We start from the raw sequence: 25,734 nt of genomic DNA on the forward strand, positions 1-25,734 counted from the left end.
GCTGGGTGTGTCTCTTCCCAACATCGTGTACAATGAACTCATGTTGGTAGCTTAAAGTTAGCATGGGTGGGAATATATATGACCATGGACATTGGCAAATGCTATATATATCAGACTTTGTTTCCTGGTTGTTAAATGCTGGTTGTTAAACATTTATCCACACATCAGTGCTTACACTGGCAGTTACGGGTTAGGTTAAGGCAGAGCAGACACAACTTTCAAATCAAGCTTCCTTTGCTATCTCCCCCATCATTACCTGGATAACCCAGAGATAGCTCTAACTCAATACGCCCAAACTAAATGCATTATCTTTTTCTCCAAACTTACTTCCTCTGCTATATTTCTCATCTCACTGAACTATGTCACCATCCACCCTGTTATTTTGGAAATCTTTCTAAATATTCTGTTGCTAATCCCCATATTCCTTCTGTCTGAAAATCCTACAAAGTGTACCTCTTTAATACTTCTCAAAGGCTCACTATTCTGAACCATGCCCCTCTTTTAAGCCCATATCATTTTCTATGTAGATTATTATATTAGCTTCTTAACATCTTCATGGATACAATTTGTTCTCCTTCTAAGTCTGGTCCCACCCCTGCTGAAATTTTCCCCCAGTGGCTCTCAAAATTTACAAAATTCAATTGTGTAGTTAGTACACTGTTCTTTATGATCTGCTCTCCGAGAACTTCTCTAAGAAGCTGCCATCCTCCAACCTCCATTTAATTTATGATTAGAGAAAAATGGACTTTTTATTCTTTAATGGAACCAAGATGATTCACCTTTCCAGGCTTTTGTTCATGCTGTTCCCTCCTCCTGAAATTCCTTTTCTCCAGTTCAGTTAATTCAAATTTGTTTTCAAGATTTCCTCAAGATAGCTTCTTGAGGAAAGTTAAAGACTTTTTACTCAACAAATATTTTTTTAGAACCTATTGTGAATCAGATATTATTTTAAGTACTTAAGAACACTTCAGTGGAGGAAAGAGGGGCTGATGGAACCTGAGTCCTTCAGAGTGAGACAGGTAATAAAATAAATATTACATTATATTAGGGGTGATAATTGCAATAGAAAAAAAATAAATCAGTTAAAAGAAGGAGAGAAACGGATTTTAGAAGTGGAGAATGGTCCAGGATGGCCTGATTGAGAAGGTGAAATTAAGCAGAAACCCAAAGGAAATGAAGGAGTAAACCATACAGGTAACTGTAGCACAATTGGTCCAGGCAAATAGAACAAAGTGTAAAGGCCTTAAGGTGAGAGCATGCTTGATGTATTCAAGGAACAGCAAAGGGACAAGTATGTTTTGAGCAGAGTATGCAAGGAGAGAGCAGAGAGGTGATGGAGGTGGGGAGGTCATGTTGAGTTTCGTTGACTATTGAAAGGATTTTTTATTTTACTCTGAGTTAGATAGTAAATGTTTGGAGAGTTTTAATCAAAGTTCAGGGTTGTTAAAAAGATGAAATGTGGAAATGTATAAAATATGATGTGGCTTATGTTTTATAGGCTCACTCTGGCCTCTCTGTTGAGAATGTAGGTCAGGAGGTGGAAGAGTGGTACAATACTGAAATAGGAATACTATAAAAAAGTACGCATAATAATCCAGAGGGAAATGGTGTGGACTCAGATGAAGGTGGTAGCACTGAGGTGGTGAGAAAGTGATATTTGATATCTGTATTAGCTCAGACTGCCATAACAAACCACCATGAACTGTGGCTTACCCGACATAAATAAATTTCTCTAAGATCTGGAGCCTTTCAGGTGAGGCCCCTCTTCCTGGCTTGCAGATGGTCGTCCTTCTTGCTGTGTCCCCCATGGCAGAGAGCTCTGGTGTCTTTTCCTCTTTATAGGGGCATTAACCCCATTATGAGGGTCCCACCTTCATGACCTTGTCTAAACCTAATTATCTCCGCATAACAAATATCATCACATTAGGGGATTAGGGCTTTATCATATGAATGTTGGGAGACATGATTCAGTCTATAGTAACACGTATGTTAGCGATTCACCTGACAGAATTTGATGATGGTTGCATGTAGGTGTGCATTTCCTGAAATTATAAAAATTTGAGATGGAAAGAGCGGATGCGGGAAGAAATACTGAGAGTACAGTTTTGGATACATTGAGTTTGAGATGCCTATTGGATATTCACGTGGATTTGCTGCGTCAAGAGCAATATTGAGTAGTCCAATATTGAATACTGAAGTTTAGGGTAACAGTCCAAATTGGAGATAATACATTTGGGACCATCATTTGAAATCTATAAGTAGTATGAGATTCCCAAAGTGATATCTGTGTCCTAAAGCTCAACATTCAGTGTGGTGGAAGATGAAGAGTAACCAGTCAAGCTGAGAAACCATGAGAAAGACAGAGAAAGTGGCCAGGACAGGAATCAAGTAAGATGAAAACCGAGAATTTGTCACTGGTTTTCGAGAAATGGAGGTAGAATTGGTAATTTAAGAGGGAAGAGAAAGTTTGCTGAGCAAATGTTCTTGAATAGGTACAAAGTGATGAATCTAGAGCACAAGAGAGAGTTCCTTAGTTGGGAGCAGGAATAGTTCACCCATAGTAAGCAGGAGAGAAGGAAAAGTCTGTAGGTAAAAATTTGGGTAGGTTGCAGATGGGGTGGTGGTAGGTTGTGGAAATGCTCTTCCAGTTGTTTTTATTTTCTCAGCGATATAGGAAGCAAGATCATCAGCAATGAGTAGATAAAATGTTAGAAATTTTAGAAATTTGAAGGCAGAGGAGAAGATGTTAGTTAGGCATTCAGGGGAATGGGGGTGGAAATGGACTAGGGAAGGGCAAAGGATTACTCAAGCAGCGTGTAGCTTAGTAGTCATGCATTTAAGGGGAGATCAGTCAGAAGGGCAGTATATAAGGGGCCACGTTCATGTTTCATGTTGCAAGTGAAGCACAGGGGAAATGTTTAATCAAGACTGGGTTTTTGCCACCCAAACTGGAGGAAAGAAAAGAGAGACCAGGACGTTGAAAACGTATACATTTGACATTATATTCTCAGGGCCCAGCCTAATGCCTGGCAAATGGCAGTGTTGTTTGATAAAATAATGAAATATAACAGCTTAATAAACAGCAAATAAGTTACCAAGTTCCCCTTAGGTACTTAGCAATGCTACAACATACATAACAACCAACATTTATTGAGCATTTACTATATGCAAGGCACTTACTAGGTATGTTACAAGTATTATCTTTTAATCCTCACCAGAAAGGAAAAAAAGAAGGAAAGAAAGAAGAAAGAAAAAACATCTGAGAGGCAGCTTTTCACTTTACAGATGAGGGAATTTAGGCTTAAAGAGATATTTCCAAGGTCACATAACTGCAAAGAATTTACTCCCAGACAGTCTAACTCCAGAGCTGTAAACATAACAGATAACGCTTCCCCAGTGCAGTAACAGTGGGTGTTCAGGAAATGGTAGCTATTATTACTAACAATAATAGATCATCATCATGTGACTGTGATTTAGAGATTATGTACTCATGCATTCCCTGTCTCAATAATTCTTTTGTTTCTTTATGTAGTTTATACACCATGTTAGGGACCGGTGATTCAATTGCAATTTAGAGTTTCTGCTTCTGAAATGAACTTCTTTGCCTTTTCTTGTAGGTATGCAAGCTCCAGGATGGAAGGCTGCATCATGTTCAGCGTGTATTGGGTTCCATAAATATATTTTGATTTTACTATACTCTAAATTACTTCCTAGAAAGGCAACAGGTACAGAAGCTAGGATCTGTGGGTGGGACTTTATCTCTCAGGGCCAATTACTAACTGTATGAATTGGGACAAGTCACTTAACTTTATAAGTACATCTTAATTTCATCACTTGCAACAATGTGATACAATTCTGCCTTAACTAGTACAGAGTTATAAAAAAGATCAAATGAGACAATTTATAGCAAAATACTTGACAAATTGTGAACTGAAACTAATGTTAATTATTACTTTAAGCCCTGCAAAAGGCTTATACAACTATGTTGAGGATATTAACTTCCTTGTCCTTAATGTAATTGGGGATTTTAAGATAGAGGCTTATATCTTGGAAGGGCAGCATCTTATCACTGTCATTACCACTACATTTTTATTAAGGGTCCCCATGGTCCATGTTATTGCAAAGGAATTCTGTACCCAATAAGTTCTTTTTTGAAAAATTAAGCAATTACTGCACAATGGTAGGCCCTTCTATATACCCTGGCTACCACACATGCCAGCATATTGTTGGAATTTCATTAGCAAATAGAGACTTTCTATTTTGGAGATTCAGCACTTACTTTTAATTTGCATGGAATTGAGATCAACTCTTATTTTGCTGAAAACAGTGTGTCCAGCAGCCAGGTAGTCATTTTTACACGCACAGTCTTGCCTCCTACTTCCATTAAAAGGACATTCATATGGATTTTGTAGTCTGAAACAACATTAGAATATTTTTAATATTATATGCTGTAATTCCCCCATCATGTAGATAAATGGTAAACTTCAGAAGTGGGAAGATACACTCTTCAATATTATACTGTCAGTAAGTTAAACGAGAAAGAAGTAAAAATCACTCAAATTAACATAATTCTCAAAGGGAAGTTCAAGAATGGTTTATGGAAAGTAATTCAGCTACAGTTCTCCTAGCTTTTACTATGTATTAATTTCATTTCTATTAAAATACACGTAGCTTGTAAACTCTTCTCTGTTCCGCAGCTCATCCTCAGTATTCTTCTTAGTCAATCTCTCTGTGAGCACATGATAATACTCAAGTCTTCAGTATTCAACAGGCATGGACGACATCTGGCTTAGGTCCTAATACGTCCACCTGCTCCTAAATTACTTGTCCCACTTGTGAGATACTCAAGTGCCACTCTGAAAGCTGGAACTTCTAATTCTCTTGATGGGCCATAAAAGTGCACACATAAGCCAAAAATCTCGTACCTAACACCATACACTTCAGAAAAGTTGTCTTCTTCACCTTTGACCAATGATAAATATTCCTTGGGGTTCTCCAAGTTCATGCCTGCGCAATAGATCTAAAGGGAACATGCAAACATTTAGAAAAGCTTTTTCCAGTCAACATCCAATGTTAAAATCAAATGCAAACTGTTTTCAAAATACCTTTATTATTCTTCCATTAATGTTAAGGTAATAGTCACCATCCTTGGTAATGTTGTTTTTTACTTGGATTTCTTTGCAGCTGGTAAATGTTTTACCTTCAAGGACAAGTGAACACAACTTATCAACACTGAACAAATTACAAACAGAGCATGAATGTATTAGCTCAGTCACACAAATATTAATATACTCTGAAAAAACAAACGTTTTGTGGAACATATGACTTCTCCAAATATTTACTTTGAAATTTTAATTAAAACTTCCTAGGAACATAGATTTTTAAAGTCTATTACTTACAGTCATTGACGTAACATTTCTTTTGAGCATCTGGTTTTAAACGCTTTAAGCAGAAGTTACTGGACCCACCACTTTCAGCCATGCATTCTACTCTTCTCTCCATTGTCCCAGCTCCACAAGTCACTGAGCACTGTGAAGAGGGTACAGTTTGGCGGTGAAGTATACAATGGACAAAAGGATGCTGGGATCATGACCTGAGCCGAAGGCAGACGCTTAACCGACTGAGCCACCCAGGCGTCCCTTGATATGCATTGATTAATGATGGTTATTAAGACTACAGAGATTTTCTTATTGTTATATGCTAAGATTGCAAAGCAATATTCACTTGCTTTCTATCAAATTGGAAATGGAATATAGTGCCAATGACTTTGATTACTCATATGTTAGATCTATTTACTTCTTCACTTAACCAATAAATATTTCTTAAGCATCTACTCAAAATACAAGTCACTGTGCAAGACTCTCAGAGGAACAGAAGTTATTAGTTACGGTCCCTGCTTATAAGCAGGTTATAGCAAGCATAGAAAAAGAAATATTTATACAAGTAACTGATAGTGGTTTTTATAGACAAAAGGGGTAGGAGACAACTCTGAGATCTAGTTAGACATGCAGGTTACCAGGCATCTTACACCTAGAAAATCTCATTCAAAGGCTTTCAATTCATAATTATATACTGACCTTGCTCCATCTCCCCACTTTCCAAGTGGCCATATGCAAACAGCTCCTAAAATTGCATTTGTAAACCTGAGGGGAAGGCAGCACAGGACATTCTCGATAGTCTATAGGCCAAAGTTGTTGAAGCTTATATTTCTCAGTAGGCCAGTTGGCAATGCAATATGTAATCCTTTGTCGGTAACTAAATCCACAGTTACCTGCACACTGAGAAATACACAATTATAAGGGGAGAAAAAGATGCCCTTAAACTAAGGGCCTACTATTTGCCAGGTGCTTAATATATACTAGGCTATATCATTCCCACAATAATCTTATTTATTAGCCTAATTTACAGATAGGTAAACAAATGTCCAGAGACATTAGGTAACATTTCCAGAGTTTGCCAATAAGTGGAAAGGATGCCAGACTGTCTATTTGTAGTGCCTCTGGTTTTTGGCTTTGTTTTCTGTTACACTGTTAAGAATAGTTTAATTGGATGAAGATTTATCTCCTGGTAGACGACTTCAGAGAAATGGAACATATTAGGGGTTCTTACCGGAAATAAAGAATAGTTATTAGCCTTAACTTACTAGTAACTATATAAGAGTTAGCATACATTTTTCTTAAAACATATAATGTGATCTATAATACCATTTGACTAAAATACGTAAGTGATACAGACTACATTAAAGATCAAAAAAATGGGCAAACAGATTTTTGCTTCCAGCAATAATGGGGTAACATGAAATAAGTTGCCTTCTAACCTGAAGCAATAAAAACATCTGGAAAAAATATATCAAACAATGGCTTTTCAGACACTGGACATTAGGCAATAAAGTGATACCTGGGAGATGGAAATAAAACAAGTGATGCTATAACTGCTCTAGTCTGCTACCTTGAGAGAGATTCCAGGTCTTGGAACAAGAAAAGGAAACACGAGGCAACAGCAGAGTTCTGACCAGTGCACGCACACATGTGAGGACACCAAGTGAGGCCAGAGAATGAACCAACAAAAGATACAAATTACTGAATCTGGTACTCACATGGGACCAGATAGAGTGCCTATTCCCTCCAGCTAGACCAGAAAACTTTATATACAAGGGACAGTAGGTAGAGGACTTGCTACAGTAGAGGGGAATAATTAACCTTAAACCAAATAATGCACTGGTCTGACCTAACAAATCTTAAGAGCAAGACAAGAAGGGATGGAACTGTTCCCAGAGAGAACAACTTCATTCTAGAGCGAAGCTCATAATATATGCATAGGAGTAAGAAATATCCAATAGCCATAAAGGTAAAATTCATATCTAACACACAATCGGAAAATTAGCGAGCATGCAAAGAAGCAGGAAAATATAACCCATAATGAGGAGAAAAATCCATCTATCAAAACAGACCAAGAGGGAGTGAAAATATCTAAGGTAGGACCTCTGAATATTCTTCCCTCCATAAAAGCAATGAGAAAACTAGCAAAATTTGTCAGAATTAACTTTCCTAGAACTTTGAAAATTAACCAAAGGCTTACAGAGATCCAGGAAGCATTTATTTAAGAAACAAGGCTAAGTCTCAGGATGAAGAGGGAGTTTTGTGGTGTTTTAACTTACCGTATACCCATTATCCCCTCTCTAGCTCCACAGTAGCCTTCAAAATCAATAGTCCTGCAAACGTGGTAAAAACCAGCAGCCTGGCAGCCACAAGAGAGGCGGAACGGGTTGGACATCCTTCAAAGCCTCCTTCTCATAGAATTGTCATAATTTGAACTGTTTGATGGTTTTCTAGAAGATCCCACTTGCAAGGCTGCCTTTATTTGACTTGACTCAGAGCTTGCCCAGTACTAAAAACCTTTTCCCTAGGGGTATTTGTTGAACCCAATTAAAGGCCACTGTTTAACATTGCAGCTTCCAGAGTAGGGATAGCAGAGCAAAAAATAGGCTGGTCAGAAAAGCTTAAAAGAAAATCTGGGAAACGAAATGTCTGTAACAGCTTTGAAAAGCTCTAATATATTCATAGGAATCTAGAAGTCTATGGACATGCATAAGGTTGTGCTCATGTCCAGGACTCCACACATGCTCAGGAAGCACCTGGGAAGGGCCTACATGCTCATCTCTGACTGACATCTAAACTATGCACAAAAGCAGGATGTAAAGCTTAAGGAACAGATGTCAACTTCCTGGTTGAGTGTTAGAGGTGCCTATACATACAGAGCTTCTTGGCAAAGGCCGGAGATTGGTTCTAGGTATCTAAGGAAATCTCTATCCAATTAATAGCTCACAATTAAATTAATCGAGCAAAAGCTATAGCGACTACACATGACAGAGGATACAGACTTTACAGTGAGATTTAAAAAAGTCACTAAACAAGCAAACAGCAATAACAATACACTCTGGGATGGAGAGAGAAAGAACAGCACTGGAACAAAGAGACTGAATTAAAAATCAAAAAAACGTTACAAAAAGGAAAGCCCAGGACCAGAGCCTTTGCTGGTAAATTCCATCAAATGATTGAAGAAGAATTAGCATTAAACTTTCCAAAACTCTTCCAAAAGAAAGAAGAGTAAGGGTCACTTCCTAATTCATCCTACAAGGCCATTATATCCCTCATACCAAAAACCAGGCAAAGATATTACAAGATAAGAAAACTATAGACCCATATCTCTTATGAATGTAGATACAAAAATCCTCAACGAAACATAGCAAAAAATTCCAGAAACAAATAAAAAGGATTATTCACCATGACCAAGTGAGATTTTTTTCAGGAGTGTGTAAAATAGGTAGGATTGCAAAATGGTGCAGCAACTGTGGAAAACAGGTTTGAATTTCCTCAAAAAATTAAATGGTTACCATAATACTCAGAAATTTTACTTCTAGGTATTGACCCAAGAGAATTAAAAGCATTCATAAAAAAAAAAAAGAACTCGTACACAAATGTTCTTAGCAACATTATTCAGAATTGATGAATAAACAAGATGTAGCCTATCCCTAAAATGGAATATTATTCATCCATAAAAAGGAATGAATGATGGCTATATGCTACCTCACGAATGAACCTTAAAAATACCATGCTAAGTAAAAGAAGCCATAGACAAGAGATCACATATTGTGTGATTCATATGAACTGCCCAGCGCAGGAGTATCCACAGATGTAGAAAATAGGTTAAGTGGTTGTCCAGGGCTCAGGGGAAAAAGGAAATGAGGAGTCACTACTATCTGTATAGAGCTTCTTCTTGAGGTGATAACATGTTCTAGCATTAGATCATGGTCCTGGTGGCACAATTTTGAGAGTATACTAAAATACCGCAATTGTAAATGCACATACATAGATGTTAGAATTAGCAGAAAAGGACATTAAAAAGTTATTACTGATTGTAGTATATTCAAAAAGTAGAGACATGAAAGAACGAAAAAAGCTGCAATCAAACTTCTGAAGATAAATATTACACTGTCTGAGATTAAGAAAAATAGAGAGGATGGGAATTAATGGCAGATCAGACATCACAGAAGATTAGTGGACTGGAAGATAAACATAAACTGGAATATTACTTAATCATCAAAAGGAATAAGCTATTGATACATACTACAAACTGACTGAATCTCAAAACACTTAATAATCATCAAAATAATCAGACAGGGACTCCTGGGTGGCTCAGTCAGTTAAGTGTCTGCTTTAGGTTGTCAGTGGTTCCATGCCCTAGGTTGATATGCATACCATTATCTGCCCCCTTATTCAGAATTTTTTAAAGACTTTGTTTATTTATTTGAGAGAGAGACAGAGAGAGCTCACGCATGAGCAGGGGGGAGCAGCAGAGGGGGGAGCATCAGAGGGAGAAGCAGACTCCCCACTAGCAGGGAGCCCCATGTGGGGCTGATCCCAGGCTCAGGTTGTGATCCCAGAGGCCTGGGATAGAGTCCTGCATCGAACTCCCTGTTCAGTCTGCTTCTCCCTCTGCCCCTCACCCCCCTCATTCTCTCTCTCTCTCTCAAATAAATAAATAAAATCTTTAAAAAAATAATCAGACAAAAAATAGTACATCCTCTGTGATTCCATTTATGCAAAACTCTAGAAAATGCAAAATAATATAGTGAGGGGTTCCTAACATAAAAAAACAGATTAGGTTACCTATAGTTGGGAAGGAGGGGGAAGGAAGTATAAAATAGCACAAGGAAACTTTTGGGGTGATGGATATGCTCTTTATTTTTAATATAGTAATCATTTTTATGGGTGTATATACCCATCAAAACTTAGCAAGTTATACACTTTCAATATGCGTGGTTTATTGTTTGTCAATTATACACCAAAAAGCTGTTTTCAAAAAGCAGGCAACTCCTCAGGGCCAGTTTGCCACACTGTCCTGGTAGCTGGTTTCACACTTAGCCCCAACTGACACTTAGAACTGAACTAGAACGGAACCAAACTAAAGGTTAACTAACACACATGTTGCTATTACTCTATCTGCACCATCCAAATGTCAGTGGTTCCGTTCCCTAGGTTGATACGCATACCATTATCTGCTCCCGTATTCAAAATTTTTTTAAAGATTTTGTTTATTTATTTGAGAGAGAGACAGAGAGAGCTCGCACACAAGCAGGGGGAAGCAGCAGAGGGAGAAGCAGAGTCCCCACTAGCAGGGAGCCCCATGTGGGGCTGATCCCAGGACTCTGGGATCATGATCTGAGCTGAAGGCAGATGCTTAACCAATTGAGCCACCCAGGCGCCCCCTCCAGCCCCCGTATGCAAATTTAGACACAGTTACAACTGCATGAACTTTGAGACTCAGTTGTTTTTTCCAGGAGCAAAATTTCTTAACCTTCTTTCTTTGCCTTACCTGTGATGAGTCTCCTGTCACCACAATATACCTGCAGGAAGGGTTCCTGCACTTTTTGATTGAAAGAGGTCTGGTTGAAGGATCACAGAAACTCTCATTCACTTGAATGCTTTGTGCATCAGTGCACTTGACTTGCCGATGTGTCTCTTTTTGGTTACATGATGTTGAACACTAGAAGTGCAATGACAAAATGAATAACACATCCTTTCATGCAGTGTTTTTGAAAGTTTGCTTGTCGGTACTCACGTTCAGCCACTCTCCTGCCACCCACTGGTACTGTGTGCAGTCCTGACGCCAACATTGCCGCTGAAAATAAGGCCGGGTGGATCGATCACACATTTCTTCAGCCACCCGACCAACGCCTCTGAGTCTACAGTACACATCCCTTTGCTGAACTCCAGAGCCACAGGTCACAGAGCACTACAGAGAAGCCCAGATGATTTGAACAATTAGCTAACAAATATCAAATTATGTAAAGATGGCAAAATAGTACCATGGCCTGTTTTCTTGTTTCTTTCAAACATAGCCTGATATTACATCAGGCATTAGATAGAAAATACATGCAATTAGTAGTTTTAAGACTGTCTAGTGTGAAACGTCTATACAAATGTGCAAATAAATTTTCTTTATTTTGCAATACCTACTCAAGCCTTATGGACACTATGACAAGCTATGTGACAAGTTATATCAGTCACTCCATCCCAACTGATAACTCTCTATTCTGACTTAAACATTCTTAATATCTTTTAAACTCACTGCACAATGAAGCTATTCTACGGCATTGCTTTTATTTTATTTTTTTAAAAGATTTTATTTATTTATGTGACAGAGAGACAGCCAGCGAGAGAGGGAACACAGCCGGGGGAGTGGGAGAGGAAGAAGCAGGCTCCCAGCGGAGGAGCCCGATGTGGGACTCGATCCCAGAACGCCGGGATCACGCCCTGAGCCAAAGGCAGACGCTTATCGACTGCGCTACCCAGGCGCCCCTACAACATTGCTTTTAAATATCATTTAAATCCTTATACTATCTGCATAATCTCCCTCAAAAGAATAATAATTTCCAAGCTTGTGTTATATTCATCTTTATACTTGCAGCACCTACTACAGTTTGGGGATCCAAATATTTGCTAATCTGTTGATCCGTGATTATCTTTCATTGGACAAGTGTTTGGGGAAGTTCGTCGTATAAACTGTAAACTTAGACCATCTTGTCAGCATTTCCAGGTCTCATTTTCCTTATGCGCACAAAGAAGATTCTGTATTATTTGTAAAATGTCATAGAACATTTCCATACATTTATTCCTGACAACAGCTCTACCTCTGACAGGCAGTGCTGAGGACCTGAGATCCTGCCTCTAGTTAGCAAGATGAGGCTCAGTTCTTTCTGATTCTAGATGCCAAGCTGTCTTTGTGCTGCCTGAGGGGGATGCGGAAGGATTTGGTAACCTCTCAGGGCCCTTGAGTTCTAGAATGCCAGGTCGTATTACAACAGAGCTTGGCTACAGCCAAAAGCTATGGTGCCAACATTAATAAAGTGTGGAGAATGCCCAGGGGTATTTAATTCGCAAGTTTAGTTTTCTATACTCCTTGTGATTCCAGAAGGGATTGGAAGTCCCACTGAGGAATATCTGGTCTCATTACTGTTCCCTGTGATACTGTAAGGGTAAAAAAAAATCAGGTCCTTTGGGGCATCTGAGTGGCTCAGTCAGTTAAGCATCTGACTCTTGATTTCCGCTCCAGTCATGATGTCGGGGTCTTGAGATGGAGCCCCACATCAGGCTCTGCACTGAGCGGGATATCTGCTTGGAGATTCTCTTCTCTTTGCCCCTCCCCTCATTTGTTCTCCCTCTCTCTCTCTTGAAAATAAATTAATAAATCTTTAAAAAAAAATCAGGTCCTTCACCAAGTTCTATATTTCTGCAGGAGTCTCAGAGTGGCAAATTTCTTTTTCCACAACAATAAATGTATATCTGCAGAATATGGATTTACCATGAATGAAAAAATATTTAGATCCCACAATAACAAAGAACTTGGTTCACTTTGTAGACTTGAATTCCTCGTACAAACTATTGTTGCATTTTACTCCAAATATGCTTGAAAACTTAGAATTATAAGAAGTATAAGCAGTGGGTATAAGCAATGGGTATAAGCCATACCCACTGACTTGAAAAGAATTTATATATATTTTTTAAACCTATGAAGAACAGTATTATCTACATAGCTTACACTTACCTTCATTTTATGCTTAGGCAGTTGAATTTTGCCCTCATTGAGTGTTTTCACAAAAAACAGCTCCATTGTGTGGAGACAACAATAATTTAGTGTATGTTTTATTCAGGGTACAATATAAAGTAGACTAAAATGTCTGGAGGTAGTTTAGCTTATCCGAACCTCTTGTGAAAATGTTTAGCCAATAAAAAAAGGCTCCTGCAAACATTTTCCAGGGATAATTTTAGAAATATAAGCTACATTTGGAAAACTTCCTGCCTCTAAACCTGAAAAAAAAAATTTCCTGGAAAAAAATAATTCACAAAACACAGCTTAGCAAGAAGTTCTAGCAGACAAATATAATTTTCTAAAATTCAATAAACCACAGTGGTTTATTGGTCCTCTGGTCATAGCACATGTTTAGAAAAATCTACTGTGACTGTGGGTAACTACTATGTGGACCTCTTCCCTAAAAGGAAAAAAAAAATGGTCTACTTCTTGGAAGAAAACAAGTAACCTTTTGTTTTCCAGGGTTTTTTTTTAAAGAGTACAAAAAAGTAAACTGATGCAATTTTAGATTTGAACAGAAAAGAGAATATATGGTTTAAATGAAGTATTTCTGAACCCAATGTCATCAATAACCCTAACTGCAAGATCCAACAAAAACATTTCAAATCTTTTCTTAATCTCATGGACACATCCAGCAGCACTGACGACTTTATGTGGAGCCATTCTGGCTGTGATTGAAATCCCGTCAGGTTCCAGGTACTCTATTCTTCTTAGATCGCTCCTTCTTGAGAGTCCTTACCTGACTCTGTTTTCTCAGTTAAGCCTTAAATGTTAGCATATCCGGGGATTCTATTTATAACCTGCTTCTCTTTATACCCTGAGCGCTCGGAGCAGTTTCCTTTATGCACCAGTTTTCTAAATCTGTTCTCTCCAGCCTTGATCCTAATTCTGACCTTGACATTTACATTTGCATGTGTTTGCAAGAATGCTTTTTGTGGGACACCTGGGTGGCTCAGTCAGTTGGGCATCTGCCTTCGGCTGGGGTCATGATCCCAGGGTCCTGGGATCGAGTTCCACATCGGTCTCCTTGCTCAGCAGGGAGCCTGCTTCTCCCTCTCCCTCTACCTGCCGCTCCTGCTTGTGCCCTCTCTCTCTGATAAATAAATAAATAAATACATACATAAATAACATCTTTTTTAAAAAAAAGAATGTATTATGTATTTACAGAAATTCCATGTGTTTTCCACATAGATATGTCAGAGGCACCTCAAATTCAACATTTCCAAAGCAGAACGTTTGCCCAGCCAGGTCCCCCCTACGGTGGTGGATGTTGTGAAGATATGATTACTCACTCTTTAGTCGAGTGACTTACAAGCATGAATTCTCAAGGAATGCCTCTAACTCTAAAACAGTCACCCTTATTTAACAGCTTAATAGAATTACATATTTATAATCATGTTCCATATTATCTTTTTTAAAAATCCAGAGATCTAATGTGAGGGCGATGTGAGACTGTAATTACAAGTACAACACAAATGATTGAACATACTAACTCGCCAACACTGCATAGTTTAATTCAGACAGAGAAAATCAGCCAAATATCCTATTTATATGTAATATACTATAATACCGCACAGACTGGCACTTGAAAGACTGGACAGTGGAATTGGAGAAGGTGAATTTTAGCCAATCCACAGGTACTGTAGCCATTTCAGCTACTGTAGAGCAGGCTTAAAGAAATGTTAGAACATGCATTGCAAAAATAGGTTCATCAAACTGCTATTTCAGAAATCATTTAAAATGCAAATATGAAGTCTTCTCTCTTGGTGCATTATTTATTATTTCCTATTAAGATTTAGGTTTTGATTTCCTTGTAGTTATTTGTGACTGTGGCTTATTTCAAGTGAGTCAATAATGGAGCAGTAGTATTAGCAATAGTAGAGCATTTGGAGTTAGGAGAAACTCTAGGAATATGTAACTTCAATTTCTCTTCAATTTTGAAATTCCTTTTACAGCAATAGTAAACGAAAGGCCATCAAACCTACCCATACTTTCCTATCCTCAAGCGGGGTACATTCACTACGTCCTGAAAGTGGTCATTCCATTTTTTGGGTGACTCTAAGGTTAGCGAATACTCAGTTATTTTGAGCTGAAATATTCTTCGTTAAACATTTACCCATTGTCCAGAATTTGTCCTCCTTCCCAACACAGAACAAATACACATTCACTTTCATGGGTGGAAGTATGATGGTATAAGGCCTAAAACAGTGATAGCTATTTTATGACCAATAGGAGTTGACCAATAACATCACAGAGATGCCAGTCCAGCACTCTGACTTTATAAAGCTGCTGAATCAAACTTAAAACCAGTGACCTAGTTTTGTTATGTAAAGAAGAAATGTCTTTGAGTTTAAGCCAATAAACATCAGGGCTTTTCCAACTTGCAACAGAACACAGTGGGGCTGACAGAATAGTTGTAACCATTTAATCGTACTTCTCTGGGGATCTGGTAAATTTGTCAATGCTTTTCTTAAATTGTGGGTCCTCTGGAATAGGCACTGCTCCAAAAATCCGAGCAGGATCTGCACCAAAGATATGAATGCTATCCATCATTTATAAAGGCTAATATGCTGCTAATAATTTAAACAACTACATCATATTTAATATATGATCAACTAAACTCTGTTATGTTCCCTAAGCTGTAAAATCCATATATACCTTATACTTATGTAACAAACTTTCAAAAATATATAAATAAGCTTGCAATGAATTCAGTGCAACATAGAAATTACATTTCTATTGAATGCATTACTTTGTGTGACACAACGACGTTACACTTGTTGACTTTAGGTGCCCTCGTAAGACTGGCGATATGTTGCTAAGGAAATGTAAGGATGAGCTGATGTATAATGATAATAATGTAATAATTATGACAGCAACTATAGTAAGGAAAGCTCAGATAGACCTGTGTTCAAGTGCTTCCCCCTCCACACACACACACACGCACACACTCTTTTGGTCTGTGATCTTTGCAAGCTACTTAGCCTCTTTAGTGGTTGTTTTCTCCTTTCCAAGCAATGTCAGGAAGTGACTGTCCCTTGTTGCTCCCTTCCTATTTACATTTCTTCACCTTTCTTGCAGAGATAAAGGTATTTCTGTCTTGAAAATCTTCTTGATACATGCCTTAAACCAGAGAGTTAGTCATCTCAGCCCACTCAAAGAAAGGCCATCTTAAGTATCAAGAAAGAGGAGAAAGTAAGAGAGTGAGCAGGCAGCATAGAAATGTAAGAACAGAACTACTGGCACCAGCCAGAAGAGAGAAGCAGAGTTTACTCAGCCCCAGAGCAAAAAAGACATCCTCCCTGTCCTGGGGCTCCAGCCTATCTTCAATGGTAGAAACGTTGCTTGGGAAGAGGGAAGAGGTTCTGGGGGTTCTTGGTCAGTGGCTATGGGGACTCAAGATTTACTATCTTTTCAGGTTATAAGAGATATATATGTATACATCAGAAATTTCTGAAAAGATATAAATATGGACTTATGTATTTTGAAAATATAGAAAATATGGAATTGTAGAAATACAAAATCACTTAAAATGCTAACATTTAGCATATAGTTTCAAAAAATATTTTTCAGGGGCTTTGGAAGAAGTGGGCACTAGCTAATAAATTTGTGAGATTTTGTAACTTCTATCACCTTTGGTTCCAGCTCTGATCTTAAACAGGTAGAAAGAAAATGATGGGTCTTAGAGAAGGGGAACCAGACAAGTGGGTGGTATCAGGCGACTCTAGATTCAACAGGGTTAAGTGAGATTCTTTACTTCATCTTTCTAAGTTGTCCAGCAGATTTGTCATGATCAAGGGGAGGCAAGAATTCTAGACTTTTTTTTCCTGAGCATAAAAACTACATTTGGATGGTACTGAACTAAGTAGATGGAGCACGAGACAGTGAGGACTCTGGCACCATGCTAACCTTAAAAACTGGAATATACAAGCAAAGCTAGTATTCCCAAATAGGTAAAATTAAGTTTGTGTTTTTTTTTTTTTAAGCAAAACAAAAAAACCTTTCTGGTTTCAGAAAGTGGGGGAATTTTTTTTTCTTTTTAAATGATTCTAGTATTTACTTTTCCTCTAACGGTATACATCTGGAGCCAGAGGACAAATGGCTCTGTATACTAATGTTTGTTTCTGTATAGCAGCAGTCACTAAAATGCATTACTAAATCCTTTCATTGAAAAATGATCTCAAATACCAAATGAAGAGTATTACTTCAAAACTCATTTGAGCACCTCTGTGGTCACAATTTGCTAAATGAGTCTTTCCATTTGAGGTATAATGTAAAATAGTAATAAAATGAAATTATTTTATAGAGAGTGATTATACTAAAGCAATGTTACAATTTATACAGTCAGAACAAAGTAGCAACCAGTGATTATCTCGTAACTACCTCCGAAATTACACTTCTGCTGAATATATTATTACATGTAGTGCAGTGACAGCCTGCAATTGTTAACTTCATGTGGGTACTTTTTATAGAATAAATCAAAAGCCAACAACTTCACAAATGGTCATTTGTTTCTGGCAGAGATTTGAGGGCTGTGTGGGTGTATGAAGCTAATTTCTATGACAAGCAAAACCAATTCAAAGAGAAGAAAGCAGACTCTGTACAAAAGCATCTGTGTTTTTTATACTCTTTGAATATTCATATCTGTATCTTAGAAACCCTTTAAACATGTTCATCTAAGTGAGTCTTACATAATTTCATACTTGGTGGTAAGCCAAGGCCAATTTGTTAGCACTGATGATTGACTTGCTCTTGTAGGGCTGGAGGTCAAGGGTAAGAAACCGTCCCTCGTGAATACCGACCACAGCAGCTGCAGCAGCTGCACAACCACAAGGGAATCCTGGCGAATCAACAGGAATGATGGTGGCCAAGAAGAAAAAGCCTCTTTCACTTCCACACCCATCCCCCTGTGCTTCCCGGCTGATGTCAGAATTAGGAAGTCTCTGACACAAGCTGGGTTCAGTGACTTTACAGTGTTTCACCATTGGGAGAAACCCACTTTGCCATAATTCTGGCACATCGTGGTCCAAATAAAGTAAGGCAAACCCTGACCTTAAGCAAAAAACCACAATATGACAAATATATAAATTAAGAGTTGGAAAGTGTTTTTTTACAACCAAATCACAATATTCAAGATAAGAAGTATTCAGCTAGACACTAATTTAAGTGCTTAGTGAACAAGTTATTTATTGTCCTTGAGATTCAGTGGCCCAAGACAATGCCGAAGGAGTAGGCATGGGTTAGGTTGTAGACTGACCACGGAGACAATGGCCCATCACAGAAGATAGTAAGAGATACAAGGATATTTGAGCTATTCTAGAGCTCACACTATATGCAAGTAAATAATGGCAAAAATACATATAGAGAGGATATCGTACACCCGGGAACGGTGATGAACTAGACTGGAGTGTTTGCACGGAGATTCAAGAGTTACTTTGGAGGAGAATTGGAAAAACCTGTTGAGTGACTGACTACAAGATCGAGGGAGAAAGAGACAGAATGACGCAGTGTTTCTTTCTTGAACAACTTAGTAGGTAGTAGTGGCATTTATGAAATAAATTAAGTTAATGGGAAATCTTTTATATCATAGCCTTTGCTAAAGCATGAGCAAGTAGACTACCTGGAATAATAATATGATTATCAGTAGTCCCTGCCCCTGGTATTCAGTAACAGAATTTCTTGTAAAGTTTACAGCCACAAAAACTAATCTGTTATTTAACTATAGACTTCGCAACTGTACATTATTAATTCAGAGCATAGTGTAAAAAAATGTGTAACAGAATCAGACACATTTTAGTGGAGTAAAACCTTCAAGGTTATTGAAGCAAACTTGAGATTTTCTTTTTAAATGCAAAAATACGTTTATAATTATAAAATATAGCACGTACCTCCTTCCATCTATTGGCTTTCCATGAAGGGCATCTGGCAGATCTACAAGCTTTGTGTGTTCGAGGTTTCTGTAGATGACTGCAATATTTTTCTTCTAATTTCCCTTGGAATTGGTCAATGCAAAGCACCTCACGGTACTTTAAACCTTTACCACAAGAAGCTGAGCACTAGAAAATAAACACAAATACACTTAATTTTATCTTGACTAATTTATCTTCAACATGTACAAAACGAAGAATCAAAACATCATTGCTTTGATGTTTTCATTAAGATATACTTTTGATTTTTCTAATTAGAATTTATAATCTGTCCATCTGCCCTGGACCATCAATGGACGTTGATACCATAAGGTATATATTAATTCCATAAAAAGTACTGACTGACTACAGTATACCAGGCATTCTTCTGGCACATAAATGTTTTAGATCTTTTAAGGGTAAAGACTATCTGCAGCTAACTCCTGTTATCACACATGATGATTTAATTTTAATTTTGTATAGTTACCACCTATTCTATTTTTAACCCCATGTTTCCAACACTGCAAAGTATACTTTGGATGATAAAAAAAAAAAAGGCAATGATTTCTCAATGCAGGGATGGAGAAAGGAGAAAAATCATTTTTTTTAGTGCAATTCAGTTCAGCTTTGTTTTTTGAATTAGTCTGGGAAAATATCTCTGTACCATCAACCCACCAATATACTCAGTTAAAAAAATATAAAATCTATGTAAAGATATGAGTGAAATAATAATTTGACTTCATTTTTCAGCCCATTGCCATTTAAAGAGTGAGGTCAGGGCAATGTAGTGGAAGAGCCTGGGCTTTGGTATTGAACACCAGGTCTGCCTCTTACTACTTGCGCAACTCCAAGCAAATTTCATCACCTGTCCAAGACTCCATTTCCTCACTTACAAAAATGGAGATAACAACACCAGTATTACAGGTTTATTATGAAAATGAGATCAAGAATATGAAAGGTCTAATCCAGTCCTGTTACATGTGGTGCATCCTCAGTAAATATTAGCTTCCTCTTCTGTTGTCCTTTATACAGTCTCAGGACATCAGCAATTTTCAGCATGATATATGTACCAGGGAAAACTTAAGCAAAGATATGGATTCCAGACAACTCCTCTCATACCTCTGAGACAGCTGTTCACATATGGTTTCATTTAGAAACATATACTGAGTTCAGAGAGCATTAGATAATATATTATGCATTTTATCTATCAGTTCAAAGACTGTTAGACTAATACAAACTATTAGATGATTAAAATATTTTAAATTAAAAAATAGTTGGGGGATAATTTATCTTTTTATATTATCTACAATACTATATTTCATTTGTGTAGGCAATTAATTTAATACAATGCCTTGACTATTAAGACTTATTACCATATCCAAAATGTTCTCTTTAACACAGCCTTACATGTCACTTAGAACATACTTAATTCTGTGAAAATCTCTAAGGGATCTTTGTAACTTGTAGTAAGTATGCATTCTTTCCTATTGACCTTCTCTTTTGGATCTATCTATATGTCTACTCTTCCTGACTTGGGTACTTCTCAGTTTCTTGTCTTCACTGTCTATTTTTCAAAGATATGGCATGTTTTACACCAAAAACATCACATATTATTGATTATCAAACATATACCATCAAGTAGTACATATACATGTTCACACATGGAAAAAATGTTTTTCTTCTTAGATATATATCATTTTTTTCTAACCTTTAGGCTCCTTAGAACAGAAGAAAGCTCATTACTCCCCTGTTAGCCTCTTTTAAAAAGTAAGCATTACTGTGGATATTTAAGATCAACACAGTTGTTCTTATGGAAGATGTAAAAATATTTAGTATCTTATTCATTCTATGAATATTATTGAGTTTCTACCATATACCAAGAGTTGCAGACAGATTCATTAAACATCTCTTGCTTTTGCCCTTGATTTATTCTCAAAGTGCTTATAATCTAAATGACACATACTACTGATTAGATGAATACTAAACTAGATCTTAGATAATATTAAACCCAATAAAAATCAAGAAAAAACACAAGACATAAACACCATTAAAATAATACAATAAAAATTATGAATTTAAGGAATTCTGAAAAGTAGCCACTCCTTTCTGGGCAGTTGGTAAGTACTCAAGGAGAAGGTGACTTTTAAACTCAGTTTTGAAGAAGTAGACTTGTTGATGGAAAAGATGGATGGTCATATATTTGTTTAATATCCTTATCTGGACATTGCCCACGTGCCTATTTTGTAAAATTCTCAGGGTTCTAACAGTGCCAAGAATCCAAGCATCACACAGTAAGTATGCAGTAAATTATTGATATTTCTGATAAGAATGACCAATTCATTTACAAAACTGTGTAATATAAAAGGGGATACCGAATATCCTCCTTTAGAATTCAGCAATATATTTCCTCTATGAGCAATATCTATGAGTGGAATGTAACTCACACATTGTAGTACTGTATCAAAGTCAAGATTATTCTTCACAAGACTGAAGAGTGTCTCCTACTCTAACTCAAGATCTTCTTTCTCTTATTATTCTAATCTTTAACCAAGACTATTATTAAACATAATTTTAAACATTTTTTTGCTCAAAAACGGACAATGGCTCTCCACTATCTTTAATAGTAAATAAAAACTTATATTCTTGTTTTCTTGATCCACTCAATTCCAGTCAACATACCTTTCTGACCTTGCATTCTGTTACTTTTCAACATGCAGCATTGCTCTACTTAGGCATATATTGTATTCACTCAACAAGAATGCTAAATTCATGTTATTTCCTTTTACCTCAACTAATCACTTCCCCTGGTGTTTTCCAAATGTGACTTATCCTTAAAGCTCTAAGCCAGCACCATGTCTAAGGTAAATACATATCAATCTTTCACTTCTCTGAATTTTTCTGAGTCTCACTCTGTTTTTTAGCACTTCATCATTTTCTACTTTTGTCACATGCTTTATCTACCCAGACTTCTGGAGGTCAAGGACCTTTTAGAGATTACCCACATCACCCACAAAATGGCAGGTACAATAAATATTGGCTGATTAATTGATGTTGATCCTTGGTGTAAGCATTTCTTATTTGTTTTTGTTAAACTCGAATTTATTAAAACATTTTAAATTCCTTGAAATGTATTTATTGGTTTATAAACACAAAGTTTCTCTAAGACAAAAAATACAAAATCAAAGAATTGCAAAATAAATTATGCTTGGTCATACTTTTAAAGTAGAGCTTTTTTTCCTCAAGTTTTGCAGAGGAGTAAATACATTATTTTATCATGTCCGATGAATTCCATGTGAGGATTTAAGTAAAAGAGAACATGTTATGCAAAGAATAATGTTTTAGTTGGCATGAGGTAGTCATGAAGTAAATAACTAGTGAAATGCTACCTTCTTTTTCTCAAACCACAGTACGTTGTGAGTTGTAAAGATACCACAAACAATTCTTTTCTCTGGCACTCCAGCAATTTTTGTTTTGTTTTGTTTTGTCTCTATTTTATATTCCTGATACGATCCTACTGCCTTAAGATTTTATTAACACTGTATATTTTCCAGCATTCTTGTCAAAAGAGCTCTTAAAAATCATCCTTGTTGTCCTTAGTTGACAGAGTCTTAAATTTTGAGATATAGTTTCATGAGTACCATGGAACAGTAGATATAGGATACAATCTACTTCAGAAGTAGCACAAGTAACCTGTAAATACAAGTAACCTGAACAGACGATTCCTATAAATTAGGTAAAGACAAATGTCTATGTAAGGAAAAGAAAACATTTAAAATAAATGTAGAATTTGCAAGCCCTAAAAATGCAATAGAATCTCCAGAATTGTGCAGGTTGGATGGCACTTTCAATTCCAAGATGGAATTTTGGAATTAATCATTCTAATATGATTAGTTTTGGAACGAGTCTATTCAAGTTTTTAAAGTTATACGTAATTCCAGAATAGGATTACTTTTGATATTCGAGGTGTGGATTATTTTGTTTGTTAAAGATATCACAGAAGAGTGAATCAATTGACAATTTGTGAAAGATGTTGATTCTAGACACTTCACTTGTTAAACAAAATAGGGCAATAAAGTTTATTTAGCTCCAGTTCTAGGAAATGGAAAACATCACCATCGGGTGCATGAAAAGATGCTCAACATCACTAATCATCAGGGAAATGCAAGTCAAAACCACAATGAGATATCACCTCACACCTGTTAGGATTACCATCATCAAAAAAATGAGATAATTAATGCCAGTGATGATGTGGAGAAAGGGAATCCTTGTGCACTGCTGGTGAGATTGTAAACTGTTACAACCACTATGGAAAATAGTACAGAGGATCCTCAAAAAATTAAAAATAGAACTACCATATGAGCCAGTCATTTCTTGAGAATTTATCCAAAGGAAATGAAAACACAAACTTGAAAAGATATCAGCACCCCTACGTTCATAGCAGCATTACTTTAAAAAGGCAAGACACGGAAACAACCTAGGTCCATCAATTGATAAATGGATAAAGAAGCTGTGGTATACATATATACCATGAATATTATTCTGCCATAAAACTGTAGAAAATCCTGCTATTTGCAACAACATAGATGGGCGATGGGGGCATCATGCTAAGTGAAATAAGTCAGAGAAAGATAAATACCGTATGATCTCACTTATATGTGGAGTCTTCAATAAAAAACAACTCAGAGATCACATCTGTGGTTACCAAAGGTGGGGGGAGATGAGGGGGGAACTGGAGAAAGGTGATCAAAGGTACAAACTTCAGAAGTACTAGGGATGTAATGGGTAGCATGATGACTATAGTTAACACTGTCATAATATATACAGGAAATTGAGAGTAAATTCTAAGAGATCACAAGGAATTTTTTTGCCTTTTTTATTATATCTATATGAGATGGATGCTAACCAAACTTATGCCAATGATCATTTCATAATATAAGTCAAACCATTATGCTGTAGACCTTAAACTTACACAGGGATTACATCTCAATAAAACTGGAAAAAAATTAGATGAAGTGAATTTTTTCTTTATTTCTAGATATCACGTCATCTGTCAGTTACCTGCTGAAAATGTAAAAACTCACAGCCATATGGCTGGGTGTCATAGTTATCCAATTGCTCACTGTATGGCAGGTACTTGCTAATTTCCTCAGACAAACAAGGAAAACCTACTATCAGGTGACAAAATTGTTCACACAATCTTTTTGTTTTAGAAGAGCTAAACACACAGGAATGAAATCATACCCATTACAAATCTAAATCCAAATACGCTTTATTACAAACCAGAAATCATTCCCATTAAGTGCAACTGAAGAAGCATCAAATTATAATGTACAAAATGGAGTGGTTTTGATTTAAACGCAATTAGAGCTAAAATATAATCAGGTATTGGAGTGTCTCTTGAAATAATTTGAGAGAATTTGTTGTGTTAGCCTTAAGTGACAATTCCAAAACAATCAATGAATTTCTCAATATAGGGACATGTATTATTTATCTTTATTTTGATCTTTTTCAAAACTGGACTATGTTATGCTTCTGTAATAAAGTTAAAATTTTTAATGGAAATTTTGACCATAGCTATTGTGCAAGAGAATTTTTTTAATGTTTTGGTGATTATATGTTAAATGTCTTTATAACATTATCACAAAACAAGATTTATTTATGAAATGATATAATAAGGAAATGATAGTTTCAGATCAAGACAGACCATAAATTAGATATTTTGTGGAATAAAACACTTGTGTGTGTGCATTCATGCATGTATGTTTTATCTATTCTTTTTGATTTTTAAGAAGCCTGTAATATTCTCTAAATAAAATAAAGAGGCTGCATCTGTACCCCAGAAACAGCATGGTTTTTGAAATCCTCAGCAAGCCAGTAACACCCACATATCTAAGAGCCCAATTACAGTAAAATCTTAGATATGAGTTTTATATAATTACTCAGTAATAAGGGTCATTCCCCACATTGGTGGAACACTATTTTCAATTGAGCTCTCCTCAGTTATTATATAAAGAAGTAAAACATTAACATGGTTAGAATAAATAGCCAGAATATGCTAGAATAGGGTATTCCTGTGTTAAAACAAAAAATGACAAAATACGCATATTAAGAGTAGGATGTCAACTCTGCAAAATAGTACTGCTACTGTTCCTTTAATTCAATGCATATGTGCACTAAAAAGTAAGATACTAAATCTATCAACAGGGACCCTATTCATAGTATTTCCTGAAAGGTTATACTTAGAGTTAAATGGAGTTTGAAAATTCTTTTTAACCTGTTACATTCTTTGACTACGCAGCTTTAATAAACCAAGACAGCATTTGGTCTTAAAAATAATCACTACTGAAATAGTTCATATTCTATTGCATTGCCTCTAATTGAAAATTTGCAATTTCAGATATTTAACATTTTTTAAAGTCAGATTCATTTGCAAAAATGTTTTGAGTCCCAACTGAAAGGGAAAAGAAATATATTATTAACATAATAGCAAACTTTCTTTACATTCACATCATTGTGCTAATTATAACATTTTAATTTCTATTTCATGTTCTAAAATGTTACTTCTAGGGGTGCCTGGGTGGTACAGCGGTGAGCGTCTGCCTTCGGCTCAGGGCGTGATCCCAGCATTATGGTATCGAGCCCCACATCAGGCTCCTCCGCTATGAGCCTGCTTCTT

At 36.6% G+C, this 25,734-nt stretch overlaps 1 protein-coding gene across 3 annotated transcripts in view; it reads right to left on the reverse strand.

The window, feature by feature from the left end:
- ADAMTS20 (ADAM metallopeptidase with thrombospondin type 1 motif 20) overlaps positions 1 to 25,734 on the reverse strand; it is a 176,838-nt gene that overhangs the window by 23,696 nt on the left and 127,408 nt on the right. For all 3 annotated transcript variants that reach the window (XM_087855784.1, XM_045801246.2, XM_087855783.1), the window contains 8 exons: positions 19,041 to 19,208; positions 11,122 to 11,295; positions 10,876 to 11,046; positions 6,078 to 6,278; positions 5,400 to 5,529; positions 5,106 to 5,200; positions 4,926 to 5,020; positions 4,280 to 4,413 (listed from right to left, as the gene is read on the reverse strand). In XM_087855784.1, coding sequence (XP_087711910.1) covers positions 4,280 to 4,413; positions 4,926 to 5,020; positions 5,106 to 5,200; positions 5,400 to 5,529; positions 6,078 to 6,278; positions 10,876 to 11,046; positions 11,122 to 11,295; positions 19,041 to 19,208 — 1,168 coding nt within the window. The remainder of the gene's footprint in view (positions 1 to 4,279; positions 4,414 to 4,925; positions 5,021 to 5,105; positions 5,201 to 5,399; positions 5,530 to 6,077; positions 6,279 to 10,875; positions 11,047 to 11,121; positions 11,296 to 19,040; positions 19,209 to 25,734) is intronic.

The sequence above is a fragment of the Ursus americanus genome, chromosome 25 (genome assembly GCF_024610735.1).
Source record: "Ursus americanus isolate L20-20 chromosome 25, mUrsAme1.1.p, whole genome shotgun sequence".
In the NCBI taxonomy this organism is placed as follows: Eukaryota; Metazoa; Chordata; class Mammalia; order Carnivora; family Ursidae; genus Ursus; species Ursus americanus.